Here is a 16,795-nt window from a genome sequence, read left to right as displayed (position 1 = left end):
TTCTAATTTATGGTTAAATGAAAGGAAGAGGATTATTTATTTGCCTTTAGTTCTTTGGATTTTGGAGCGTGCTGTCTTGATAAAGTACAATGTCTCCAGAGTAGCTCAATAGTCCTGTGGATGTGGTGAGGATAAACGTAGAAAAAAACAGAAAAATGCTCCATCTTAATATTAAGCTAAGGAACACAAATTAAAATAATAACGGGATACCACTTTTCAACTAACAAACTGGCCAAGATCAAGCAGAATAATGTGTTTCATTGAGCAGGCTATGGGGGAAAATTTTTTTTAAAATACACTCCTAGTGGAAACACAAAGTACCATAATCTTTCTGGCAATACAAATCAGAAGCCTTAAAAATGTGTGGACCTTTGACTAAGCAATTCCACCTCTAGGAATATATCTTAGAAATAATTAATGATATGTGCAATAATGTATTATAAAGATGCTAAGGTACATTTATAATAATTAAAAAATTAAAAACAATTTAAATTTCATTAGCACAGGACTGTATAAAAGAAGTGGCTCATATGATAGAACATAATAAAAATCAAGCTATACAAGATTTTTCCAGTTTTCAAAAGGAAGATTTATTTAACAAGTTTCACTTAGTACAATACATCTAATGGAAATCACAATACAAGGAAAGATTTAAACCAAAGCCTCAGAACTTCATACAAACGACATGACCAAACTCCTAAAGTATTGGTATTACATCTCAAAATTGTCCCAGAGCGTTTTTTTAAAAAAAAAGTAAAAGTGTACACTCACGTGCCTTATAGGATATTAAACCGAAAAGCTAGAATTAACAAACATGCCAAATGTTTTCACTTTAAATCGTAGACACAGCTCCTATATTTGAGTTTTACAGAAAAGCATGTTTCTCAACATGCATCCAAAGTTTTCAATGTATTGTGGTATAAGAGCAACATTTAACATAAGTGAAATTGCTTTAACCTAAATACGTTTACTGCTTAGGTACACTCCTACAACATAACTAACTTGAGGAAAGCTGAAAGTTGTTTTAACAGTTATGGTCAATACTGAACTTTGTTATTACATCCTAGGTGAATGTTTCAGTGTTCAAAATTACTGAGCTTGAAGTTTTAAAACAATCTTGACTTCCACTTTACAGTAAGCATGAATCACAAGCCTGTAATGCGAAACCGTTAAACTTAATTTTTGTTTGTTTTCTTAAAAAAAAAAGGAGAAAGCAAAAGGAAGAAAGAAAGAGAAAGAAAGAAAGAAAGAAAAAGAAAAAGAAAAAGAAAAAGAAAGGGAGGGAGGGAGAGAGAGGGAGAGAGGGAGGGAGGGCGGAAAAAGAAAAGGAAGCTAGCTGACCAAGAGTGATCAGAATCAATATTTCCCATTTACCAATCATACTGGATATGCCTAACATCATTCCCATTCTAGTCAACTCCCATAAATGCACGGCTGTTATTTGTTGCTGTTGTTTAGTACTCCTTCTCTAAGCGAGGTTTGATTGATAGTCACTGGAGTTTTCCTGCAGAACTTGGTCATATCCACTCATACTGCTCTGACCACCATAACCACCTCCGTAACCACCACTCAGCTGCTGGCTAGCAGGACCTCCGTAACTAGACTGGTTGGATATGCCCATCCCTCCCATCATTTGGCTACCATAAGCACCACCACTTGCCCCTGCTGTAGAATTCAAAAAGAGCTCTACGTAGCTGTGATCATAAGCACCCCCACTTGTGCCTGCAGTAGAATTCAAGAAGAGCTCCACGTATCTGTGTTGCATGTTAGCTTTGTCTTTTGCCATAGCTGCCACAGCATCTTCATGAGTAGCAAATTCAACATCTGCCTCACCAGTAACTCTGCCATCGGGTCCAATTTCAATGTGTACTCTCATGGGGTTAAGAGGTGAGAAAAAATTGTAAATATCATTCTCAGTGGCTCTGTAAGGTAATCCCCTCATGTGTACACAGTGCCCTGTGGTGCTCTGAAAACTGGACCCACCATCTCCATATCTATGATCAGACATTCCTGAAAAACAGTAATTGAGGTCTCTTCCAAATCTATCAGACCCAAAGCCATACCCATCATTATAGCCACCATAGTCATCATAGCCTCCATACCCTCCACCATAGGCACCCCGCCTCATCCTTTCAAACCCAGCCCCTCTGCCAATGCTATTATACCCCCTGCCAGCCCCTGGCCTATCATAGGGACCCGGCCGCTGCATAGCCATGAGCTTTCGAGGGGGATCGTAGTGGGTTCGCACTTCAGCTCGGCTACTCTTGAAGATTTCAATGTACCTGTGCCCTATTCTTTCCTTGTGTTTCTTTAAGGCCTTTTCAGCTATCTCCTGTGAAGCAAATTGCACAAAGGCCTCCCCTGTGCTCCGCCCCTGAAAGTCCACCGGCAGTGTCATCCCATTTGGCACAATTTCCAACCCAGAAAAGAACTGAACAATCTCTTCCTTGCTACAGCCAAATGGGAGTCCTCTAAGCCGGACGAAGCCATCATTGGCAGTATCAGGACTATTTGGACCTGTATGCTTCAACACCCAATCCATTTCAACACTGTTGGACTTGAACACTTCAACGTATCTGTGTCCCATGGTTTCTCTGTCCTTCTTCAGAGCCAATTTCACTTCATCTTCGGACTCAAGTTCGACAAATGCTTCACCACTTGGTCTGCCTTCTCTGGTGTAGATGAAACGAATACCTGATGTGCCATTTTGGATTTTGCAATCGGAGAAGAAGCGCATCACTTCATCAGCTGAGCAGGACCAGGGCAGGCCCCTGACCTTCACCACGAACCCCTCCCTGCCTTCTGTGCTCAGCATCATGGTGACTGTTGGGCTCTTGCTGGCAGGCTCGGTTCAGTGTAATTTCGGTGTAGCTGAAAAAAATTAAGACTAATTGTCATGGAAAAATGTTCACAATACAGTAAGGGAAAAAAGCAAACTATTAATAGAAAACTCAATTACGCTGATAGCTTTTTTGTAAAGGCATTTGTATAAACAAAAAGACTTCACCAAATTTCTAAGTCATTCATTCAACAACTATTTATTTGACACCTATTATGTGCTGGATACCATTAATGGTGGCTATTTCTGGGTGGTAAGATTATGGGAGCTTTCTGTTTCAGAGAATGTTTTCTTTGGCCATTTCTGTATGTTCTAAGTTTTCCACATTGATCATATATAAACACATAGTCAGAAAAGATATACAAAGTGAATGGCAACAAAAACAGTGGAAGAGGTCAACAAATAAAATATGGTTATATCTGATTACATAAAAATGAAAAACTTCGTTACATCAAAAGTAAGATTAAACATAAAAGACAAACAATACACTTCAGAAGATACCTACAACAAATACTATCCTTATTATATAAAAAAACTCATACAAATTAATAAAATCACGGAAATATTAAGGCCAAAGAGATAAATGGAAAAAAGACATTATAGAGCATTCACACCTTCACTTTACATTTTTCAGTTTGCCAGGTCCAGTACTTGGCTCTGGCATACAAGGCTCAATAAGCCCAGAAAGGGCTTATGGTCCTACAGAGGCACTGTACATCTTTACTAAAGACAAAAAGGGCAAATAAACATTATCCCTGCTATGACATAATTCTGTGCAGGGTGAAAGGGTGTTATAAAGCAGGGACTGGTTGGTCAATTCTATCAGTGTAGAATGGTTAAATGAAAGGACTAACCGGCTCAGGGATCCACAAATTCTTAAAATTATGATGGAGCATAAAATAGAAGGAGGCAAGGCAAGAGATAAGGCTGGCTAGGTAGAGATCGATCCAGGAGGTCTTTTGAGACAGACAAAGGCTAAGGACGTTTTAAGGGTTTTAAACAGGGGACTGAGGGGAGGGGAGAGAGGGGAGGAAAGAGAAGAAGGAAAGTGAGGGGAGGAGAGTGAAGTAATCAGAACCTTTCAGAAAGGTCACCATGGCAACAGTGAGGCAGTCACAGAGGGGATTGGGGTGACACTAGCAAGAGCAGTTAGAACTCTGTCTCTTAGAGATATGTTAAGGGATCCACCTAAGGCAACAGCAGTTTAAAAAAAGGGGGGAGGAAAGATATGATCTACACATTCAAAGCAGTGGACTCTGTGGGACTTGGTAACAGATTAAATATACCGGCAATACAGATGTGAAGATACAGGAAAAGAGTCTGGGAAATGTTCAAACCTCATCAGTCATCAGAAATACAAGTTAAAACCAGAATTAACTGCCATTTTTCACCCATCAACATAGTGAAGTTAAGCAGGGAGGATAAGTCAATACTGATATTCAGGGTTCACAAACTAATATACTCCCAGAGGAGTGAAAGTTCATACAGTATCTCTGGAAAGCAATTTGGAAATATGTATCACGCCTTTTGATACAGTAAACCCACTTCCAGTTATGTGCCCCAAGGAGAGGATCTGAAATTCAGACAAAGATTTATGGAGCTATATATTCTTTGAAAGGTATTTTACTAAGAAAGATAAGATATTACACACTTTAAAAATTATAAAAAATATCTAATAACATGAGAAATTACTTATGCTATAATCTTAAGTGACCCAAGATCATAACTGTTTTATAATCTCAACTATGAAAAAGATATATGTTCACATATCCTTCGATCATGCTAGAATTCCTTCCAGGAACCTGGTCAACAGAAATACTCACAAATGTTCACTGCCACACTGTTAGTAATGGCAGAAAATTAGAAACCTAATTATCCATTAATAGGGGGGTGGCTGAGTGAATTATATTTTATCCTTAAAACAGAATGCTGTGCAGCTGTTTAAAAAAAAATCTGCCCTGACCTAGGAAGATTTCCAAAATATATTAAATGAAGGAACATGTAGAGTATGATCCTGCTTATTTTAAAATATAAGCAGGCACATATATATGTATGCAAATTCACAGAAGTTTTGGAAGCATTTAAGTTGTTTTCTGAGAAAATGAGCACTGGTGGGTAGGAAGAGTGTAGTGGAATTTCACTTTTTACCCTATATACTTCTAAATAGTTCTAATTTTTAAAAATCACTGTAATTGGAATTTAAAAAACAATGTTACAAAAGTACATGCATGGGGAATATGTCACATGTTAATAGTGGCTACTCTAGGTGGTAGGTTTATAGCTTTCTCAACTTTTTTTCAATTTTTTGTGCATTCTTAATTTTCTATAGAGAGCAATCACTTTTATTTCAGCAAAAAAATAACAGAAAACAAGTTTAAATGTTTACTTTTCTGGGATTTAGTATAGCAAATTTGATAAAATTTTCTAATTTTGTATGTGCATGGCTTATCTGACATGGTCTGGGAACACTGGGCCTCTTGGAAAGTAAGTACAAAGTGTACTAACTGCCCTAAAACTACACTGAGGATTCAAGTCAACATTCACTAATTGCCTATTATGTGCCTGGAACACTGCACGTGCAGTGATAACAGTCTTCCTGTAGACCATCTCTAGGTCTGAGTGACAGATTAACGCCCTGGTTTTTGCTTGCCTTATCTCTTGGACGACCCATCCCATTTAATGTCCCTGCAGCCCTCTAGGCCTTAACATCCCCTCTGTGGTGGCAGGGAGGTTCTGCTTCATCACTGTGTCTCCTGGGAAGGCCACGAGGACTCTGTTGCCTGAAGTAGGAACCAGGATTCCACTTGTGAGTTAAGAATTTGTGCATTTATGTGTGTGTTATATACAGACGTTTTACAGACCAAAATGCTGAGTAGTTATCTCCGAGTGATGAATTACGTGTATTTTTTAAAATTTATAGCATACTATTATTTTTCCAAAGTCCAAAACTGAGCACGTAGATTGTTATAAGCCGAAAAATAAACGTTATTTAAATATTTAATTCAGTAAAAAAATTCATTGGGCGCCTCGGTCAGGCACGCAGCATTTGCCTAGATGTGCCTCCCCCTACAGACAGACAGACAGACAGACAATCAGGCACTGGAGACTGGGTGCCTGAAGGGACGGACCAGCATTCAGGCCACTGGACTCAAAATCTGTTTTTCCTAATCCAGGGACGTGGTTTTCAAATGCTTTCCAGCTTACGGTTTCTCTTAAGGGTCCTTTGAGACCCGCCCAGACAGATAGATATACAAAAAACACAGACACAGTCACGAGCGTCCACCATTTCCCCACCAGGCGCAGCAAAGGCGGCTTCCCGGCACTGAGATGGGGGGAGGGGGGTGCGGGGGAGGGGAAAGCAGAGAACGAAAAAGGCGGAGGCGGCCCGCGGACCCCGCTTTGGTCTGCATCATCACCACCCCCGGGTCCCCGTTTCCCACCCACACACCAACCTCTAACGATACCGGATAATTTTCCTCTTTCTTCCCTCAAACGGCTTATAGCGAGACGGTAGACGACGACCAGAACTACTTCTGCTCACGTAAGCGTTTGGTCACGTGAGGATCTACGTCATGTGAGATCTGGGTCACGTGAGCACCGCGCTGCTCTAACTCGGGATTATTAAAGTGCCGCACTTCCTTCTGGTACGAAAATAGGGCGGGTCGATATCCAGGAAGAGAGAGAGTGGTTGGTGGCGGCGCGTCTTCTATGACTGGTCATTGGTCCGCCTCTGGGAATAACCGTCCCAGTTGCCGGAGAAACAATCGGGTCAGGGCTTAATAACTCACCGGTGATTGGTGATGAGGACGAAAGCGGGTTCCCCGGGCCGCCTCTGCCTTTTTAGCTCTTAAGGTTAAATTTAAAAGCCCAGGTGACTCGTGGAAATCTGTGCTGCGTGATGACAGCGACGATGAAGCTGGTGAGCAGAGTCCGGCGGCTGGGCTGCGTGCTGGCCTTTTGCTTCCTGGCCCTGTTTCTCTGGGGGCTCCCTGTGGCCCGGGCCCTCGACAATGGCTTGGCGATGACCCCTACCATGGGCTGGCTGCACTGGGAGCGCTTCATGTGCAACGTGAACTGCCAAGAAGAGCCGGATTCCTGTGTCAGGTATCAGCGATATTGGGTACCCGCTTCCCTTCGCCTTAACGTGTATTTGTCTGGCTGTGTTTGGAGGGGTGGGGGGGTCTCAGCGAGAAAATTTGAGCCCGAGGGAGAGCTCCCCTGTTGCTGCTGCTTTTTTATCCCCAGCAGACTGCCCTGGATGGGGACTAGTCCTAAATTCTCTCCATGTGACCCCTCTTGGCGTGGGAGTCCGGCCAGCGACCTCTGCTTCTCCGCCTCTCTCTGATTGATCATCCAACTAAGGACTTTCTCCATTTACCATCCAGTTCCGTTCAGAGCCTTATTGAGATCTGCTGCTCTGTCTCTGCTGGGTACTAGCAGTGAGGACAGCTGTGGTGAATAGGAGAGACAGAGGACTAAGACGCGTGCCGTTTCTTCTCCTTTTGGGGTCACGGGTTCCTTGGCTGTAACTGGAGGGAATTTAGAGTGACCATGGAGTCTCTGAGATCTCCCCACCCCGTAGCCCTTGGGTATGGCGTGTGCTTGGAAGGTTGAAGTGGAGGATCTTTATCTGTGGAAGGTGGATAAGACAGGTATTGATCCTTTCTGACTCACACATCCCTCGTCTGTAAATTGGGAAAACAGCTCATCTCAGGGAACGACTCTGAGGATAGGTAAAATAGTTCTTATCTCACACAGGTTGACTTTCAATTAGATAACCCATTTAAAGGAGAAAGTACAATGCAGTACCAGACTCCTCAATTAGGCATATAGAAGAAATGTTCTTAACCTGGAATCCATGGGAAAATTAATGCAAATCTGCAAATATGAGTATGTATGTTTTTCTGAAGAGAGGATCTTGAGCTTTGTTCACATTCTCAAAGGGATCCGTGACCTAGAAACGGTTAAGAATCACTGATAGATATTGTTTAAAACATAATAAAGACACCTTTGGTGCAAAGACCCCTCTGTAAGCAGCGGTCATGGTAACATCCCAGTGGCCATAAGTTATTCCTATGAATGTCTTTACAGATGAAGTCAGGATGTTGGTCAAACATGACAGAATTAATTGGCTTGCTAAGTTTCAGACTAAATCCATCCATCGTGACCCTGGGGTAAATTATGGCCATCACATATTTCTTTCTTTGTCTCTTCCTTGTTTCCTAAGTGGTGGTTGTCTTATTTTTGTATCTGGTTGTAAAATTAATGCATGATCATGGCAAAAATTGTAGATGGTAAAGAAGAGTATAATAAAAATAAAGATTCCCCTCATTCCACCACCCAGAAATAATCATGGTTAAAATGTTAATATACGACCTTTCAATTTTTTTCTATGTAAATAAAAACAGATTTCTTTTTAAAGTGATTTTCAATAAAAATGAGATCACGTTTATGTTGTGAGCAGTTAACCGCAAGACTCTGAAGTCTGCCTGCCTGGGTTCAAATTCTAGCTTATTATTACTTAGCCAGGTGATCTTGGGCAAACTAATTACCCTTTCTAAATTAAAGAGTGAGTGCCTGGCACAGAATAAGAGCTTTAAAAGTTAAATTGGCTCTTTGCGTGGTTTCTTTCCTGCACTTTGTTAGTTCCCTATTTTCCATCTGGTATGTTTGGGGTTCTTTTTGTTTGTGTACGTTTTGGTTTTTCTTTGTTTTTGGTCTATCATATGTTGTGAATACAGTGGTTCTTTTTTTTTTTTTTTTTTTTTTTAAAGCCACGCTGCATGGCTTGTGGGATCTTAGTTCCCTGACCAGGGATCGAACCTGGGCCCTCAGCAGTGAAAGCGCGCGGAGTCCTAACCACTGGACCACCAGGGAATTCCCAATACAGTGGTTCTTGCTGTATTTTGGTTTTGATATTTATGTATCAAACATCAGGTTTTTCCTTTATTATTTCTGGCTCCAGCATCATGCAGAGAAAGTTCTTTCCTACCTGAAGATAACATAGTCATGTATATTTTGTACTAGTATTTTTATGTGTTTTTAAAGTATTTAAATCTTTAATCCATCTGGACTTTATTCTCCTGTAAGCAATACTACATTTAATATATACTAAATTTCATGGTATCAAATGGCTGGAAGGATCTCTTTCTGAACTTTCTCTTTGATTACATTGATCTGTGTATTCTAATGCTAATGGTACTACACTAGCTTCATTTATCTTTTGTAGACTGTTCACCTGTTTAATCTTTGAGGTGAACTTTTTGAGTCATGTTGCGAAGTTCCTTAAAAAGTCCTTTGGGGATTTGTCCAGGGTTTTATTAAATGTCTAGAAGTGTATAGGGAGAATTACCTTTTTTTTAGTATTGAGTTTTCCTATTCAAGAGCAAAATAATGTCTCTCCATTTATTCAAATAATTTGGGAACATCACAGTTTTATTCAGATGAGCCCTGCACATAATTTTAAAATTACCTCTAGGTATTTTAGGTTTTATCTGTTGCTTTTTTGGTTTCTCTTGTGAATGGTGTCTTTTTCTCCGAATAGGTCATTGCTGATATCTAAAGAAGCTGTTGATTATGTTAACTTTGTAGTTTTACTTTAGTGAACTGTCTTCTTAATTCTAATAGCCTTTTCAATTTCACGTATTTCTCATTCCTCTTTTAATTGTTTGGCGTTCTTAGGGTAGAGGGGAAAGGAGTGAGAAGAAAAAGGGCCTAGTCCATTTTACCTTGCATTGGTTGTGATTACTACCAAATTATTACTGGGTTGAAAAATAAATTGCAAAACCCCAAGATGCTTAACAAATAGGAGTACCCAAGCATTTGTTTAATGAATTGTAATGATTCTTGGAATTTCTCTTTCAGTGAGAAGCTCTTTATGCAGATAGCTGAGATCATGGCCTCAGATGGCTGGAAGGACGTAGGCTATGAGTACCTCTGCATTGATGACTGTTGGATGGCTCCCGAAAGAGATTCAGAAGGCAGACTTCAGGCAGACTCTAAACGCTTTCCTGGTGGGATCCGCCGCCTCGCTAATTATGTGAGTTTATAGATATTTCTCTTTTTCATTCAGGAGACTATAAGCACTTCTGTACCTAAGCTTGCTCAGAAACACTTAGAAAGCAAAATAGCTGCTGTTATCCCAACAATGAATTCTAAGGCTTATCAGGTGGAACTTTCATCCCATCAGCAGATCTGTGTTTTGCAATAGTTCTTGAGGCCCATCTTGAAGAAGTTCTCCTTTTGCAGAAACCGGTGAATTCTCTAGGAGGAAAAAGGAACTTGGTTCTTGACATGTGTGCATGTATTTCCATATAAGCTTTGAGCAGCTATCACAGTTGTACTATAAACTAGAGTTTTAGAAGATAGAAGGGATATATTCTGGAGATTGTTAAAGAGTAATAGAGCTGGACACTAGTTAAAGGCAGTGAAGAGAGATACTGAGTACAATTCAGTACTACTGCAATGGGGGGAAGAGCCAAGCTCAGTCCCAAATCCACCAAAGAGGAGTGGGGTTTTATAGCCAACGAGCAGATTGTGGGGGTCAGTGGATGGAAAATTACTAAGATGAGACATCAGGAGGAGGGGAATTCTTGCTAAAGGCAGGCTGAGGACTTAGACATCAAGGGTGGGGCATAAGGAATTTGATCAGATATCAAAAGGTGGGGAGATGACTTCGCAGGATTCTTTTTTTTTTTTTTTAATTTATTTATTTTTGGCTGTGTTGGGTCTTCGTTTCTGTGCGAGGGCTTTCTCCAGTTGCGGCAAGCGGGGGCCACTCTTCATCGCGGTGCGCGGGCCTCTCACTATCGCGGCCTCTCGTTGCGGAGCACAGGCTCCAGACGCGCAGGCTCAGCAGTTGTGGCTCACGGGCCCAGTTGCTCCGCGGCATGTGGGATCTTCCCAGACCAGGGCTCGAACCCGTGTCCCCTGCATTGGCAGGCAGACTCTCAACCACTGCGCCACCAGGGAAGCCCCTTCGCAGGATTCTTGCTAAAACTGGACACGGAAGACCAAGGTAGAGGCCTACGTGAGAAGAGGTTTCAGAGGGGCCTAAGGTTTGGTCAAGGAGAGAGTCTTTGTCCAGATAAATCTATCATTGACCTGAAAAGGTAACTTTTAAGATCCCATCAGAGCCCACGCAGCGCAACAAAGAGTAGCCCCTGCTCGCCACAACTAGGGAAAGCCCATGCGCAGCAACAAAGACCCAACACAGCCAAAAATAAATAAATAAATTTATAAAAAAAAAAGATCCCATCAGAGGAAGATTAGAGCAACTGACAACTTTCCCTTCAGTTCTATGCTATAGTTACATGTATAGTTTGAACTCAGCAGAATTGGAGACTTTGCTCTTTATCTTCCAACAAACTCATCTGGATAATTTTGGGGGTTTTGGGATGGGGGCAAAGCCCGCCAGTACCTGGTGAAGTGTACTGGTCTCTGCCTCCAGCCTGGAGTGGTTCTCTCTACTTCATGATTGCCCTCCTACTGAGGTGACTCTTTTCTCTCATTTCAGGTCCATAGCAAAGGACTGAAGCTAGGGATTTATGCAGATGTTGGAAATAAAACCTGCGCAGGCTTCCCTGGGAGTTTTGGATACTATGACATTGATGCCGAGACCTTTGCTGACTGGGGAGTAGATCTGCTAAAATTTGACGGTTGTTACTGTGACAGTATAAAACATTTGGCAGATGGTATGTTTCATTCAAAAGATTTAGCCATGAGCAAAGGGCAGAACTTTGAGGCCAAGGTAGCTGAGCATCCAAAGAACTAATCCTCACGTTGGAAATACCCAGTCACAATACTGGAAATAATTATTCTCAATGTGCCAGAGCTCCTGCCTCTTCTCTTCTTGCAGTTTGTCCATGCATTTGTTCATTCACGCATGTAAAATCCATGTGTGCCTAACCACAGCTAATACCGTGCACTTTTAATTCAAGAGGGCTCTGAGTTCATTACAAATAGTAATTGTAACTCTCCATCCATCACTTGGAAAAGCATCCAGAATGTCAAACAGTCACAGAGAGAGGAGCATCTTCATTCCTGCCTCTCCTCAATATATGCACCATCCCACACTGTCTCCTTGGAACAATCCCAGCAGTCTGTGCAGTACTACACACAGTGTAAGCACAGAGCAGTCACCTGTCTCTGCTGCTGGTTTAAAATATAAACATGGCCCTTCCAGGCAGCCTCTTTTAAAGATATACAGCCCCAGCTGGAAATTCCCTTCTTTCCCTTATTTTACACATTGTTTTCTCATACAGGTTATAAGCACATGTCCTTGGCCCTGAACAGGACTGGCAGAAGCATTGTGTACTCCTGTGAGTGGCCCCTTTATATGTGGCCCATTTTTAAGGTGAGCTAGTGAGCGCAGAGTCCAACAGGGCCTTGCTGATAGATATTCAGAACTCAAGAACAAAGGAGACGAAGGTCCCTGTCAAAGTCCAACCTTACTTAACACTCTCATCCTACCATCTCTCCCAGGATCCACCCACTTCTCACCATCCCCACTGCTATAATTGGAGACTAAGCTACCATCAGTTGGGAAGCCAGTCATCTTTGATTCTTCCTTTTGTCTCATGGTTCCCAACCTATCCACCAGCAATCCTCTTAGTACTATCTACAAACTATATCCTGAATCAGCCCACTTCATTCTTTATCATGTTAACCTATTCAATTTCCTTCTAAGGGCTTAGCACTATATGGAATTATTTGTTGATTTGCCTATTGTCTGTCTCCTCCATTAGAATGTAAGCTCCAGGAGGGCAGGGACCTTGTCTGACTTTATCACTGTATCCCTACCATATGGTAAGTGTTGAATAATTATTTATGGAATGAATCCCTGTTGTCTCCTTCTAATCTCTGCAAAATTCTCTCACCTCTTTCTCAACATCTTAAACCTCAGATATCCCACCTGCCTATCTACAAACTTTTATTCATTCCTTCAACAAATTATATGCCTAGGATTCAAATTGCCTTATCATATGCTTGCCGAGTCCTGTGTAATTTGCAGCTTTTACTTATTAAAATCATTTTAGTTATTTTTTATTGAAGTATAGTTGATTTACAATATTATATTAGGAGATCGTTGTATTTATTTCTGATTATAAAAGTAATACATGTTCATTTTGGAAAAGTTTGAAAATACAGTGAAGTGTGAAAAAAATTAAAATCTTCCATAATCCCAGTACAGTGGTCCCCCCATCCATGGTTTTGCTTTCTGCAGTTTCAGTTACCCACTGTCAAGTGCAATATGAAAATATTAAATGGAAAATTCCATAAATAAACAATTCATAAGTTTTAAATTGCACACCATTCTGAGTAGCGTGATAAAATCTCGCACCATCCCACTCCGTCCCGCCTGGGACATGAATCATCCTTTTGTCCAGCGTATGCATGCTGTGTACGCTACCCACCCGTTAGTACCTGTACAGGAAAAAACGTAGTATATATACAGTTTGGTACTATCTGTGGTTTCAGGCATCCACTGGGAGTCTTGGAATGTATCTCCCGCAGATAAGGGGGGACTACTGTACCTAGTTACCGTTTGGTAAATTTCCAGCAAGAACAGTGTTAAAGCCATTTTAAGTAAGATTTTAAGTTATATAGCCTACTTCTGACGCAAACTTCTTACAACAAAATTCCATTATAATAAGGATTTAGCTCTCCTCATGGAGACCTTTAATCTGTAAACTAAAGAGGCTACGAGAGCCTTTTTTAAACATGATTGTTTTCATATCACAAGAATATTAGTAGAAAGTAAACAGAAGAGTTATCTCTGTTTTCACAGCCCAATTACACAGAAATCCGAGAGTACTGCAATCACTGGAGAAACTTTGCTGATGTTTATGATTCTTGGCAAAGTATAAGGAGTATCTTGGACTGGACAACTTCTAACCAGGAGAGGATTGTTCCTGTCGCAGGACCAGGAGGTTGGAATGATCCAGATATGGTAAGAACCTGAGCCCTCCTGTTCAAGCCCCTGCAGTGGACCTGTTTCCTACTTGACACTCAAGATAAATCAGAAGGGAGAAGTTCCTGGGAGCAGGCTTTATGTGAGAGTACTCAGAGCAGGGTGCCCTGGAAGGTGACTTGTCTGTATGTCTAGGCAACTTTAAGAATGTTTTGTCTTATCTCACTTGAATTCTTTTTTTAAAAATCTATTTATTTATTTATTATTTATTTGGTTGCGCCAGGTCTTAGTTGCAGCAGGTGGGCTCCTTAGTTGCGGCTTGCAGGCTCCTTAGTTGTGGCAGCCGGGCTCCTTAGTTGCGGCATGCATGTGGGATCTAGTTCCCTGACCAGGGATCGAACCCAGGCCCCCTGCGTTGGGAGTGTGGAGTCTTAACCACTGCGCCACCAGGGAAGTCCCTCACTTGAATTCTTCATTCTTTGTCCCAGTTGGTGATTGGCAACTTTGGCCTCAGCCGGGATCAGCAAATAACTCAGATGGCCCTCTGGGCTATCATGGCAGCTCCATTACTCATGTCCAATGATCTCCGACACATCAGCCTTGAAGCCAAAGCCCTTCTTCAGGATAAGGATGTAATTGCCATCAACCAGGACCCCTTGGGCAAGCAGGGGTACCGGCTTAGAAAGGTACAATAAATAATGTTCTATGGGAAAAACTAGGAATTGGCCAGGAACATCTTCTCCTGCCTTCTAGTTTACAGTTCATCCAAATGTTTGTTTGGGGTGTGTATTTTTTTTTTTTTTTTTTTTTTTTATAGCTACTTTATTTATTTATTTTATTTTATTTTTGGCTGTGTTGGGTCTTCGGTTCATGCGAGGGCTTTCTCTAGTTGAGGCAAGTGGGGGCCACTCTTCATCGCGGTGCAGGGACCGCTCTTCATCGCGGTGCGCGGGCCTTTCACTATCGCGGCCCCTCTCGTCGCGGGGCACAGGCTCCAGACGCGCAGGCTCAGTAGTTGTGGCTCACGGGCCCAGCTGCTCCGTGGCATGTGGGATCTTCCCAGACCAGGGCTCGAACCCGTGTCCCCTGCATTAGCAGGCAGATTCTCAACCACTGCGCCACCAGGGAAGCCCTGGGGTGTGTATTTTAAGATGGTTTAACATCCAAGTACCAAGTTTGTCTTGCACCTAAATCTGTTACATTGGAGGATCTGCACTGATATTTTGAGAATGCATTTTTTAATCTTGATATCATAATCAGTAATGAGGCTCCCTTGTGCTAATTTTTCCTAGAAGTGCTCGATAGTTCTGATTATAAGACTTAATGCCACAACTAACAAGGCAGCTTATTGCTAGTTTATCAAGCTATCACACCTATTTTCTTGGCTTACTTTTCAGGAGGACAACTTTGAGGTGTGGGAACGCCCTCTCTCTAACTTAGCCTGGGCTGTGGCTATGGTAAACCTGCAGGAGATTGGTGGACCTCGTTCTTACACCATCTCTCTTACTTCCCTGGGTCAAGGACTGGCCTGTAATCCTGACTGCCTGATCACGCAGCTCCTCCCTGTGAAGAGGAAGCTTGGGTTTTATGAATGGACTTCAAGTTTAAAAACTCAAATAAATCCCACAGGCACTGTTTTGCTTAGGCTAGAAAGAGCAAGCTAGACTGCATTAAAAAGCTTCCTTTAAAATGTATTATTTTGTTGCCAAAGTGACTAGCCACTTTTATCCACCTTCAGCTGTTCTTATTTCCTTGAGTAAGTTTCTACACTTGAGCTTTTTGATTACTACTTCTAAAGCTATCTGGAGAACATTTTGGGGAAAAGCCTCTGAACCTAATGTAAACTGCTGAGAAATAATAGCTTAATAATATAATAAGTAAAATAATAATTTACAGACATACCTCATGTCATTGCACTTCACAAATACTGTGGGTTTTTTTTTGGTTTTGGGGGTTTTTTACAAATTGAAGGTTTGTGGCAACCCTGCGTGTATCACAAGTCTATTGGCCCTATTTTTCCAACAGCATTTGTTCATTTCGTCTCTGTGTCACATTTTGGTAATTCCTGCAATATTTCAAACGTTTTCATTATTATTATATTTATCATGGTGATCGCGATGTTACTACTGCAAAAAAAATTGTTTCTCTGAAGGCTTAGATGATGGCTAGCAATAAAGTATTTTTAAATTAAGGTGTATACATTGTTTTTTTAAGACGTAATGCTATTGCAAACTTTAATAGATTACAGTATAGTTTGAACATAAGTTTTATATGTACTGGAAAACCAAAAAATTGGTGACTACCTTTATTGGAACCAGACCCGCAATATCTGTTGCCTGTATTGGAACTATGTGCCAGGCACTATTCTAGATGCATAAGGTGTAGTGACTCATTTTTATCCTCCCAACAACCTTGATGTAGGTACTTAATCACTGTAAATTACAGCCAGGATTTAAACCCAGGCTTTTAACCCTTACACTGCCACCTACTGAGGTACTAATACTTGGATGGCACTGATTATAACCTTGGCCTAAAGGGAAGATAAAAACTACTTCCTCAGCTGAAGGGCAAAAAAATACCCCAACAGGAATAACCTTCATAAATGGACAATTTAGAGGCAACCCAACAGACGACATTACTGAATTTTTATGGAAGAATCTTGCCAAGAAAGGCACCACCTAGGTTTCCAAGTCCAAGTTGTTTGCAGTCTAGATCCAACAAATGCAATTGGCTTACTTTCACCAACAATAGTTGATACATTATGACCTAAAATACTAAACCTCTGGCCAGGAGACCCCTTCCACTTTAAGATGAATTGCCTTATCTCTTGAGGTTCCGTGATGAGGCAATGAACTTCAGACTGGCATATGGAGGAATGAGTCATTGAGGCAATTTCCAGATACTCTAATTCCTTGCTTTTCCTCCAATTGGTTTACCTGAGGACCAACCTGCAGTCAATGCTTCAGGCCTGCTCCTTCCCCACCTCCCCTTTTACTATCACCCTTCTCCCACATAAGCAAACAAAGGTGTATTCATCTCACCCA

At 41.4% G+C, this 16,795-nt stretch overlaps 2 protein-coding genes across 3 annotated transcripts; one reads left to right on the top strand and one right to left on the bottom strand.

Annotated features, from left to right (window-relative positions):
* Positions 1-592: 592 nt before the first annotated feature.
* On the bottom strand, positions 593-6,420 carry HNRNPH2 (heterogeneous nuclear ribonucleoprotein H2). 2 transcript variants are annotated; one of them, XM_059910300.1, is made up of 2 exons: positions 6,292-6,420; positions 593-2,871 (listed from the first exon to the last, which is right to left on the bottom strand). In XM_059910300.1, exon 2 carries the CDS (start codon positions 2,816-2,818, stop codon positions 1,469-1,471), a length of 1,350 nt encoding a protein of 449 aa, XP_059766283.1. In that variant the 5' UTR covers positions 2,819-2,871; positions 6,292-6,420; the 3' UTR covers positions 593-1,468. The 2 variants fall into 2 exon arrangements, with proteins under 2 accessions (XP_059766283.1, XP_059766284.1); XM_059910301.1 differs by having other exon boundaries at positions 6,304-6,413.
* Positions 6,421-6,476: 56 nt separating this feature from the next.
* GLA (galactosidase alpha) lies at positions 6,477-15,942 on the top strand. Its single transcript, XM_059910302.1, has 7 exons — positions 6,477-6,943; positions 9,704-9,878; positions 11,355-11,532; positions 12,103-12,194; positions 13,629-13,790; positions 14,240-14,437; positions 15,149-15,942. Exons 1-7 carry the CDS (start codon positions 6,738-6,740, stop codon positions 15,413-15,415), a joined length of 1,278 nt encoding a protein of 425 aa, XP_059766285.1. The 5' UTR covers positions 6,477-6,737; the 3' UTR covers positions 15,416-15,942.
* The last annotated feature ends 853 nt before the right edge of the window (positions 15,943-16,795 follow it).

Source organism: Balaenoptera ricei, chromosome X (assembly GCF_028023285.1).
Source record: "Balaenoptera ricei isolate mBalRic1 chromosome X, mBalRic1.hap2, whole genome shotgun sequence".
Classification (NCBI taxonomy): domain Eukaryota; kingdom Metazoa; phylum Chordata; class Mammalia; order Artiodactyla; family Balaenopteridae; genus Balaenoptera; species Balaenoptera ricei.
The sequence above is the reverse complement of the archived record's forward strand: the minus strand, read 5'-3'. Positions and strand labels throughout refer to the sequence as shown.

Bases quoted from the DNA above. Each gene is read 5' to 3' on its own strand.
- HNRNPH2 (XM_059910300.1), bottom strand. From the start codon at position 2,818: ATGATGCTGAGCACAGAAGGCAGGGAGGGGTTCGTGGTGAAGGTCAGG.
- GLA (XM_059910302.1), top strand. From the start codon at position 6,738: ATGACAGCGACGATGAAGCTGGTGAGCAGAGTCCGGCGGCTGGGCTGC. The intron at 12,195-13,628 runs GTGAGCTAGTGA...CTGTTTTCACAG, and splicing joins ATATGTGGCCCATTTTTAAG to CCCAATTACACAGAAATCCG. The intron at 13,791-14,239 runs GTAAGAACCTGA...TCTTTGTCCCAG, and splicing joins GTTGGAATGATCCAGATATG to TTGGTGATTGGCAACTTTGG.